The sequence below is a fragment of the Artemia sp. Qi Xiang Cuo genome, chromosome 9, assembly GCF_049724085.1.
Source record: "Artemia sp. Qi Xiang Cuo chromosome 9, ASM4972408v1, whole genome shotgun sequence".
Taxonomy (NCBI): Eukaryota; Metazoa; Arthropoda; class Branchiopoda; order Anostraca; family Artemiidae; genus Artemia; species Artemia sp. Qi Xiang Cuo.
This window is the reverse complement of record NC_142802.1, coordinates 22,234,338-22,246,388: the sequence shown is the minus strand read 5'-3', so window position 1 is coordinate 22,246,388 and position 12,051 is coordinate 22,234,338. Positions and strand designations below refer to the sequence as shown.

The 12,051-nt window shown below is 35.3% G+C and overlaps 1 protein-coding gene across 7 annotated transcripts in view; it reads right to left on the bottom strand.

Annotated features, from left to right (window-relative positions):
• Positions 1-342: 342 nt before the first annotated feature.
• LOC148948453 (membrane-associated guanylate kinase, WW and PDZ domain-containing protein 1-like) overlaps positions 343-12,051 on the bottom strand; it is a 163,814-nt gene continuing 152,105 nt past the window's right edge. For all 7 annotated transcript variants that reach the window (XM_089094375.1, XM_089094374.1, XM_089094380.1 and 4 more), the window contains one exon: positions 343-4,439. In XM_089094375.1, coding sequence (XP_088950501.1) covers positions 4,276-4,439 — 164 coding nt within the window. In that variant the 3' untranslated portion in view covers positions 343-4,275. The remainder of the gene's footprint in view (positions 4,440-12,051) is intronic.

Here is a 12,051-nt window from a genome sequence, read left to right as displayed (position 1 = left end):
TTTCTCCCCTCCACCTGAAAACGGCCCTGCGTTTAATGATGCTTTTCATGGGGAAGACCATGCATCGGTGGTGAAGGTCACGCTAATAATTATTATTTATTATTCGTATTATGGGTGGTTAGGTGGTCCATTTTCCACAAAGCTACTTTTAAAACTTTCCGCCCTTTGCTAGTTAAGAAAAAAGGGGGTGCTTGTGTATTATACCGACCATAATGTTGTTCTTGATCTGTTTAAAACCGGTTTCTCTGTGTTCACTCGAAAATAATAAGCTCAGCCTGAGCAAGATAAACTACTATGCAGGTGTATTTTAATTAAATATTTATAGAGTTGGTTAGTTTAGGTTAGGTATTTAACATAATGCGTTCTGGGCGGGCTGCTTTCCATAATTCTCTTCTGTAGTTTCCATAATTTTGTTAATAAAGTATTATATTTCCATCATACTTTTGATATATTTCATTAGGATGAACCTAACTTCACTTCTTGAGTGTGGCCGGTATAACACAAAAGTAACCAGTACGGAAAATGTATGTATACAACAAAAATTCACACTTACTATATCCATTATGGTTTAATGTGTCTATGGTTATAAGCCCCCTGGACGAGTTAGGTATGTGAATAAAACTATTAATTACTGCAACAAAGCAGTCATTTTTGCTGGAGCTATAATCACTCCAAAGCACATCTCCTGCAATTACTTAGCTCTAGTTACGCTAATGAATAAGAACACAAATAAATACGATATTAATTTCAATATTACGATAATACTTTGATTGCCATTAATGGAAAAGATAACTAGACTGGCGGGCAAATATTTAAACTGGGTAAGGCAAAAACAGAGACGGTTTTAGGGGAGGGACAAAGGGGGCACTTACCCCGGGCGCAGAAATTTTAGGGGAGCAAAATTTCAATAAATACTCTAACATTTTGTAATTTTTGAAATTTTATTTTTGTTAAAATAAGTAGAAGGTGCAGGTAATAAATGAAAATAATTAATAAATTATTGGTTAATTAAAGTTTGGCCTGAAAATTTTGTGGGAGACAGGGGAGGAGGCACTAATCAAGATTTTGTCCTGGGCACAAGAGAGGCTAGAGCCACCACTGGGAAAAAAATGGTTCAAGTACATGCGGCAAGGCATGTGCCACTTTCGTGGCATTTTTTGGAGCATAAAATAGTTTGCTAAACGGCTGGTCAACCTGTTTGAGTCCGCAAGTGACACACTCGTAATCGGCTTCTGGCCAAATAGTCTTGAATCCACTCTTTATATTAGTTATATATTAGCATAAATTAGGAAGATTCTATATTAGTTTAAATATTAGTTATGTAAAAGCAGGATAGACAGAGGTCCTTTTTTTGCCCAAATTCGCTGCTTTTGTTTCATTAAAGTTTCTTTGTGCTTCTCACTTCGCAGTTTACGCTTGATGGGAGTTCATCCATGAGCTACAACTTTTGCGCAATCACTTTCATTTTTTTTCTGAAATTGTAATGTTTTGCAGAAAAAACGTATTTTTTGTTTAAAGGTGTTTTGTACCGTAATTCTGTACTCTGAATTCATAAAAACAATTTGATTTTCACATTCATCTATTGTCTTTGCGTAAAGGTTTTATGACGTTTTTTCGAAGAATTTTTGTTACAGACAAAAAAAAAATTATCTCGTGATAATCATGGGCACTGGAAAAAACCTGATTGTATATTTGACTTCAGCGTATTTAACTGCGCTAGGAAATTTTTACAAGCAATCAATTTAGTTTTTTAACTAAATAAAAAAAAATAAAATAAAACAAAGAGAATTTATAACGAAACCGCTGTAGTAAATAAACAATTCTGATTATGTATTCCAATCCAGCGTAGAAAGTTCACTTACAACCAAGTATTTTCTTTCTAAAACAAAGAGAAATAACTTAAATGTGATGTCTATTTTTATATATGTTTAAATATTAATGCTGAAATGTATAAATCGCATCCCCTACTCCGGTACTCCCACTTGGTGGATAAAGGTGTCCAAGGTTTAGAATATATTGACAAGGTGTAATCGTTATTTATATCAATGACCCAAATTTTGGGAAAGGAACTTGAACAAACTCTTCATAATGTCAATTAATAGAAAAAGAAAGCCTTTTTTTCTACACTGATATAAGATATCGGAAAATAAGACTAAGCACAAAACCATAGCACCCTGCGAAAAACAAAATTTAAGGATGTATGTTCCAACCTTAGATGACTTTGGTTAGCTACGCAAAAGGTTGGCGACTGAGTGCAGTAGGTGCCGTCTGGCATAGGGTCCAACCCCTTTTGAGAGGGTCAGGACCACCCACACTGATGATCTGTAAAATGTCCTTTAACCGTTCAGAATCTTATCAATGTATCTGTTTCTGAAAATCCAGAATATGTCTTTTACCAGTAAATAAATACAGGAAGTCATTAGGGGGAAAAGTTCCTAACAGAATTTCTCACAGTCCACAACGATATGCGCCATCTCAAAACAAAGCTTTACCGCTTCTTCCAGTTACTACTACTAACAACTCACCGCAGCACCAAGCCGCCTGAGGCCAGCACAGCTATGCATACTCCTCTTCCATCCTAATATATTCAAAGCCTCCTTCTTTACACCCACCCAGGGAGTTCCCATTTTCCTTGAATCTTTCTTTACGACATCCTCCCACCCAAACCGAATTCCAGTTACTGAACATGGTTGAACCAACTATTGCATACATCACTCAGACCAACCTCAGTCCGAGGCTTCCATACAAAATGACACCCTGGGCATAGACTATTCGGCACCAGTGACGTCCCTGGCACCACGAGATATGCTAATTTAAACCATAGTCAAATCATTGGTTGCGGTTTCTAGATACTGTGCACCTGTGAAATCCATCATGTTTAGCAAGATGGTTTAAAATATGCACGTTGATCACGTGTGTATCAGATCCATGTTTGTAAAAGGCCATTTATAGATAATATAAATTCACACTCAATCGGAAACAGATAAATCGTAGAAAACATTCCAACTGGACAGATTATGTTAGTTATTAGCAGGGTGGAAAAATGGACCGAGTTGAAACCCAAAAGAACACAAAAACCATTAGCTCCGATAACGTGTCTCTTTTCGAAAAGGTTTTCCTTAAATTCCCAAAATATCTCTAGAAAAAAATAGTGGTGAAAAAGAAGAAAGGATAGATAATTCTATTCCTCGACCATCCTTTTTTCGGCAATAAGCCTACATCTTAAGCAGTGTTTTTTGATTTAACCACGCACATTAAATAAACTTTAGACCTTGTTTTCCTGCAAATACGATAAAAAAAAGAACAGATATCTTGGACAATATAAATTTGATTTTTCTTCATGAAGGAAAAAACGACAAACTGCGAGCATGTCAAATACATACTCTTCTGACATAAAACCCATACTTATGTCTAGTATCAATAACAGCCAAGAATTCTATAAAACGTCAATAATAGAGTAAATATATGGAAAATATAGTAAATTATAGGTGAAATCGCGCAAATCTTAAATATTTCAAAGGAAGATGACAAGGACCCGATAACTCCCATGCACAAGCGCTTGAAAGAGCAGTATGTCACTCTGTATCCAGGTTTATCAAGCTTAAACTGTCGATACTCTGACTTATTTGAACGCAAACATAAGTGTTCTTATTTTGATGAAACGCCTTTTTAAACGTAATTGTCTACCTCTTCAAGCGGAAATACAGATACCCGTCTATTAGATACACGCGTTAAATAAATGATAGACACGTTCGGTTAGACGAAAGTAGGAGAGGATTATATGTGAGATTTTATTTCCATCCGATGTGTTTTTTTTACTCTTTAAAATAGGTGAATAGCTGTTGTCAAAAGTCATTAAAATAAATCGGAGACCTATTCGAGAGGAGGATTCTCTGTTGAGGGGTGGGGGAGAGGGAGGTCTTTTCGTCTTAACTTCCTCCTCTAAATAGGACTTTACTAGCCCATTTAGGTAATCCTAGCCAAATCAATAGTTCTAAGGTGGATCTAGGATATGGAACCGAATTTTTACTCTGTAAGGCATGTAGAGGTATATCTTCAGCCCCCCCCCCCCACCTCCCATAAACAATGGCTAGAAGCTCACGCCCAATGTTAGTAAACTGATCGATTGCAATGAGAATCCAAATAGAGCACTCACAAAGGTAAATACCCACAAATGGCAGACTAGGAGCATTTCACTAACCTAGATTAAAATTCCACGGCTCACTTTCAATTGGGTTACCACCATACATTATGTCTATAAAAAAGCACAGTAATTTATTGTCGGACATCAGGGTAGCGTTCCCAATAATAGTCTGTTGCATTTGTTATCCGAGGTGAACTGTGGCTTAGTGGACCATTTTGAAGAGGATAATGTCCTCTATTAGATGGGTGAACTAGAATAGGCGGTGGTGCCCCAGGACGGAGGGGGACATATTGATCTGCAATAAAGAATGAAATCAATCAACCAAGAGCCTGCGAAATTTGAAGAACGCCACTGAAAGATGTTAATGAACTACCTGATATATGAACAACAAGTGACATTTTTACGACACAAAAATGCTCGTTTTATGCTTGTAAATATTGGAATAGTAAACTTTTTACTTCTTATAGTCTATCAGAGCAATAGCTTAGAACAAAATTAGGTGAAGGAAAACATCATATAGAGTAATTAACTGCTTTTCCAAAAATACGTTTATTTAATATACAATCAAACACATACGGGGGAGTAGGAAAACGACGTACAAATACCTCTGTAAGATATCCTTCTAATATTCAATATAATGGCATAATTTTCGTTTCCAGTTCTTTCTAACCCATTAAACCACTTTTTGGTTAAAGTAGAGTTGACAAGTTATATTGAGCGGTGATTCGAGACTACATATAATGTTGCCTGAAACTCATAAGAACCATTTCAGCGATCAATACTCCTGGTATCGATACTTCGATACACGAATACTACCCTTTTTCTCAAACCCAATTGGTAAAACTAAATAAAATACCCCCTCTTCGTTTACCAATACCACCGTAAACGCCAACTTTAGCCATAATGCGAATTAGTCCCACCCGTGTCCCCAATGCAGACGCGTACTGGATATGACTATTTACCCTATGGTGGATCTGGAGGAAACATTGCTTTAGATGTTCTTCGTATGACGTCGAATCCACACTGAGCATTTAGACTACGTCCTGAATCAAGCCATGCTCAACAAAGACGTGCCGCTTATTGTCTCTAATAAAAAAATAGACCCGGATCAATTGAGCAAAATTACAATAGTCTTATTCTGATTTGGCGCCGTCGTGTCGATTAGTCTTCACTGGAGATACCCATAATTAACTTTTATCATGAATTAATGTAACCAAACACAAAATTTATTTCAAGCTGGCGCAAGTCACCTTGGATTTCGTGCTCTTTTTTATAACCTATCATGTTTTTGTTTTTTTACAATAATGATGGGTTTGTAATTACCTGGCGGGAAGGCCGTATCTAGATGGGTAATGTGTTTGAAATCTCCCACCCCCGAAAAATTTGTCCGACTCGTAAAAAAGTAACTAAGATGCACATAAAAAAATTTTTGACGCACTTTGTAGTTTTGTTTTTACACCCCCCCCCCCAAACAAAAATCCTGAATACGACCTTGCCTGGTGGAGTCATTCACTAACAAAAGAAGTTTTTATTTGTTGACTGTTTTTAGAATTCTCTTGCTTTTACTTTCATATTTTATCCGTCTCAATTATTTTTCCTTTTTAAATTTAAATTTTGTTGGTTTCAAAGACTTCCTCTGAACTGTTTTTTGACCCAGGTTACCTTGCAATTATTATAAGAAAAGTAAAATAAGAGCAAAATGGAAAAATTATCCCCAAACAAATCAAACGTATACAAATTAATAGAATATAAGGATAGCTAAGGAATATATCCTTTTAACTCGGTAAGTACATACAACCCCATAAGAACATCGACATACAGGTAGCACTGCTGATTGTCAGCTACCAATTTAAGTATAATAACTAGGAGGAATATAAAAATATTTAGGCAAACTGGATGGGAGTTATTAGCAAAAAACTTGCTTCTAGTTGCTGTTGAAGCTTCCTCTTCAAAGGGATGAAGCCACCTTCTACTTTCAAAGAACTTACCCAGAATGTCCATTTTTTGCACTTCCTGTCATTTTTTACCAAAGTGAATGACGGGATCTGTGTAATTAGTCCATCTGTTGTTTATTGTTTTTATTAGCCGCCTTTAGGATTTACTAAATAAAAAAGAATAAAACAAAAAAAACGCAATATAGCGTTACGACGTGCCTGTAATCAAATGACACAGCAGATGGTGGTCAACAGTTTTTCAAGCTTCTTGATTTGACAACAGTGTTGCAAATTGATTTGCAACGGAAAAAAAGGCCTGACAAAAAAGTAAACGTAGCTAGTCTATTATTCCGAATATCAATTTATAGGTTAAAGAACCGTGAAAATACCGCTACAATATTTTTGGGGACATACAAAAAAGAAAACAAAACTCTCGCTTTTGTTTATGGATCTCAAGAAGTTATTTCCATAGGGTGACATCTAATTGCACACACAGCACATACTTTACTGGGGATTATAGCTTTTTTCGTGAAGGATGGGAGGGGGGAGATTATGATACTCTTAGATCGTATTTAGGCCCAAATATCCTCTTAAGAATCAAAAGTTGATCAAGCTTTTTTGTCATGTTTCTTAATATTTTTCAAGTTAAAGGTAGACGAACTTTTTCAGTTCAGTTTATAATTCTTTTAGACATGAGTTAAGCAATTATAAATTCCACTTTTTTTTAAAGAGACCAACTCCACTTTGTATTCTTTCTGTGGATGGAATGAACATTTCAGAGCTCGCTAGAATAACACAACGTTAAAGTTGCAGCATTATTTTTTCTTTAAAAATTGAGTGTTAATTATGGAATAACTATCAAGCTGTAACATAATGAATATTTTTTTAAACTAATAGACTTCAAAGAAATTTATAACAAAAAACAACAGATTAAGAATTAACAGTAATAAAACATCGATGGCTAATGGTCTAAAAAAAGCGAAAAAAAAACAAACAAATACAACCCCTGTTAGTCACCAACTTGCAATTCACAAGGTATAATAGCAACAAGAGAGAGAGAGAGAGAGAGAGAGAGAGAGAGAGAGAGAGAGAGAGAGAGAGAGAGAGAGAGAGAGAGAGAGAGAGAGAGAGAGAGAGAGAGGAGATGGAAGAGTGGCAAACCCTAATCTTTTTTTTTTGCTCAACATATCCATATAAATGAAATTGAAAACTGAACATAAACGAAAGTAGTGGTGATAAACTCCCTTGATCGTGAATTCGCTGCTGAGAGGAAGAGATAGACAGATGCAGGGCGTCAAATGAGGTGGAGTCATTTGCCCCCAAGATTTCACTTATCAAAAATTTTGAAAATATCTTTTTTGGCATCTTCATCGAAATGTGGTGGCTTATTTGGTACTTTGACTGAAAAAAATTTAAAAATTGCCCCGTCCCCCCGGATTGAAATATGCATTTTCACTTCCCCTCCTGTATTTCATGTAGATTTACGGCATTGGACAAAGGGAGGAATGGAAAAATAGTCAGAATGGACGTTTTTAAATATTCACGGAATTCAATACGAGATCGACCACTGAGCTGCAATAAACAAGCACTTGGGTGATAGAAACATACGTGGGCTGGAACAAAGAAACTTTCCATCCTTGGCAGAAAGGGAATAGAACTTCGTCAATAGTACAGGGGATGCGTTTCGAAAGGTAAAAGAAGGCACAGGCGGGCTACAATCCTCTTTTGGATATACATATCTTAACAGATATGCAATATCCATCCATAAAAATATCAGAACGATTAATAAATGTAATCGAAATAAACTGCCAAGAACTAAAACTATTACTTCAAAATCCGTGTAGAACTAAATACGTATTTCAATAGATAGATAGATAGATATATTTATTTTCCATATACCAGTAAAATAATTACATAACAATCTACAAATCCCCACAAAGGCTCCATGGCCTGTAGGAGGGGGATTATGAAAAGATCAAATAAACATTAAACATTTAAACGCTTAAGATTTAAACAATATAAACATAACATTAATATTTAAACATATAAACATAAGCATTTTAGCTTTTAACATATAAAGCATTTGCTTAATAAAAAAAAAAAAAAAAAAAAAAAAAAAAAAAAAAAAAAAAAAAAAAGAGAGTTCACTAAATAAGCTTTATCAAACTACAGTGAATCACAACATCTATAAAAAAAAGGAGAGTTCACTAAATAAGCTTTATCAAACTACAGTGAATCACAACATCTATATATATAAAAAAAATAATAAAAAAAAAAAATAATTAAATGAATAAAACTATTGGCAGCAGACAAAAGTAAAGAAAATTAATCACATGAAAACAAATATTTTTTTACTAGTCTTTTGAAGGTGCCAAACGAGTGGCATTCTCGAGCCGAATCGGGAAGGGTGTTCCATGTCAAATGACAGGCAACAAGAGGATTAAAATCAGATCTTATTGTTGGTGTATGGGGAACTTGGATATTTAGAGAACTACGGAGTTGATAATTTGACCGATCAGATACAAAAGAAGAAGTAAATCTAAGGGACCTAGGAATATCACCATGGAGCTGAAGAAAAGCGAAAGACGCACAGGAAAGAATATAAAGTTTTTTAGTTGCCGAACGATTTACATCCTGGATAAGATTTATAGCTTTATCATAAGTATTCGAAAGCGGTTTGAGAAAAGAAGGGAAAGTAGACATCCATATGACTGAACAATAGGAAACATAAGAATGAATTAAGCTATGAAATAGGATTCTTAAAATTGGCCCTGGAAAGATATGTTTTAGTTTTCTTAGAATACCGAGGTGTCTGCATACCTTCATTTTAATCAATTCAATATGGTGTTTAAAAGATAAATTTTCATCTAGGATGATACCTAGGAAACGGACATGGCCATCTTTTGGTCTACTAATAAAGCCTTTGGATATATGAATGTCAGATAATTGAGGACAAGCCTGGGATATACGAGAGAAAACTAAATAAACTAGTTTTAGAAACATTTAAGGCATGAGAGTTAGCATCAAACCAAAATGAAACTCTCTCAAAGAGGTCCACTAACTTTGTACGAACCTCATCCTCTGTTCTCCCAGAAGTAATAAGGGTGGTATCATCGGCAAAAGTAACAAGAGAATCCGAGGTATGCACACTATAGTTGTGGGTCAGGGAGACTGTTGGATGACATAGACGACAGCAATAAAGAGGATTTTTATTTGTAACTGCAAAAATTAGGTCATTTATATAAATTAAAAACAGTGCCAGCCCTAAAGCTAACCCTTGAGGGACCCCCTGGTCAACATTTGATGGTGAGTGAAAAAGTGGATCAACAGAAATTATTCTACCAGACAAGAAAGACTTGAACCAATCAAACACACTACCTCTTACGCCAAAATGAGAAAGTTTAAATAGAAGAACACTGTGTGTTAAAGAATCAAAGGCTTTACCAACATCCAGAAACAAAGCAGCAGGAATCAAATGGGAATCTATGGCAGAATGAATATAATACAGTAGAACTGCACAAGCATGCTTAGTTAAATGATGTGCTTGAAAACCAAATTGAAAATCGCGAAAAAAAGTCTTTAGAAGTAAGAAAATTATTAAGACGAGAAAGCATCGCCTTCTCAAATATTTTGCTAAACACAGACAACAAAGAAATTGGCCGATAATTGGCTGGATCATTTCGTGTCCCCCCCTTATATAATATGATGACTCGAGCACGCTTGAGACTACTCGGGAAAATACCATGCTGAAAGGAGAGGTTAATAAGTTTTGTTAAGGGATAAATAATGGAAGGAAGTATGAACTTAATTACTTTAGTAGGAATATTATCAGGGCCAGACGACGAACAATTTTTCAATCCCATAACAATTTTAGCTATGTCTTTCTCCGTCGCTGGTTCCAAAAACATTGACTTCATACAAGGTGGCCCAAGATAAGACCTGAAGTTGGATCCTGAAGGAGAAGAACCAACAGCCGAAGCGGTCCTTTTACCAATATTCGCAAAATATGAAGTAAATGCATCTTGAACATTCAGTTCACCTTCGATGAACTGAATTTTGCCATCGAGATCCAAAAAAGAAGGGGTTGATGGAGACTGAAAAGAGGGCCTAAGCACAGAATTTATAACCTGCCAAGTTTTTCGTATAAGGTTGACATGTCAAACCGTTGCAATTGCAGACGTTTACACTGCACAATTAGCCTCAGATTTGTAATTAGCCGGCTAAAAAACAAAACCTTGAAGAAGATTTTTGATGGCAATGAACAATGGTAGGGGGAGGGGGTATTGGATTAGCAAGAGCTCAAGGACCTCACTTTTGACCCTTCGCTTATTCAGTATGAATAAGCGGAGTATGTCTGCGCTTATTCTTTTCTGTTTTGAAAAAGACGCAAGGGGGCACACGGAAGATTCATCCATGTATAGCTATGAATACGAAACGTAAAATCCTTGTGGAATAATAATAATTCTACTTTATATGATCCAATAAGAATTCTTAGCCGTCACACAAAGAAAGAAAAAAAAGAACCAATTTAACAATGTTTCAATATGTGTGCCAAGATGCTTAACCACACAGCCATGTCATATTCTTAGTTCACAACGGACTACAAATTTTGCAAATAGTTATTCAACATTTCAAAATTTAATAGCATAAAACCTGATTTACATCCATTCTTTTCTCGACAGAGTTGTCAGTTCAAACTAGAACCAGCTGATTGTATTTATTTTTTCTTCCTCCAAATTGAGTGTTCATTAAGAAACAGTTATCGCATTATAACATAAGCTACTTGAATTGTAATGCTAATAAGTCTCAAATTTAGTTCTGTTTACAAGAAAAAACAACAGAACAACATGTAATAGTAACAAAACGTAAAAAGCAATGAAGAAAATAAACTAAATACTATACAGCAGTAACGAGGCAATAATCTAATATACCGTACTGGTACAGTTAAAATTCATTTTTCTGTTCTTGTACGATCACCAACTCGCTCACAAGGAAGAAAGAAAATAGATTTTAACAATACTACAATCTACCAATCAGTATAGTTGCCAATGAAGGTAACTACCAGTAAATAAAAATGTTTCGATCTGAAAAAAATCGTGCGACGTTATTGAACAGGAGCTAGCATAAGGGGTATTAATAACGATAATAATACAACAGGTAACTGAAACCTGTAGCCAGGAATATTATTTCTCATAGTATATTCAGTAGATTGAAGGATTATGTTCACTGAGTGATTTTTCTATATTATTTTCCTGCTTTCCTAATGTTTTCATATATTGACGAAAAAAAAGACAATTTTGATATCATTCCATAGCTGACATTCCACTCTACCCATCTGCCAAATTACATTTTTGAAATTTGGTGTACACGGTTTTTTAAATTGAAAATGCATTGAAAAAAGGACCATTTCCCTATTTTTTTTTAAGTAAGTTCCCAAAGAAAAAGTTTACGTATTATCATAATTCTGGCTTGGTGAGAGGATAGATCTGTAACAAAGAATCCAACAATATAAGTATTTTGTCCTTATTGTCCAAGTTACAGCAGCAAGTTCGTCGTAAAACAGCTAGTTTCAGAGGGAAGATATACTTAAAAAAAAAAACGGTGATGCATTTTACATGTTGTTTTATAAGTCTATCCAGTTTTGCCTCACGGGAGGGGGGTCGAGTGAAAATATTCAGAAATCATTTTTTGAAAGGTAGGAGGGCTTCGAATTTTGTGTAAGGAGAAGAGGAGATATTTCTTCTCCGGTCCTTAAAACAAAGTATATACAACTTGAGTGTTTTTCTAGTGCTGTTGAACTCTTACTTTGTTTTTCCTGATGATAAGTTTAAGCGAACAATGAGCAATTGTGAAGTTTTGTTCTCTACTCGCTAAAAATGCATCCGAAACTGTTGAAATGTTAAAACAGCTAACTGGAAGTAGTCCCCGAAGCTGCGCCGAATTAGAATTCGGCAGCAGACGCAATTACGCCCG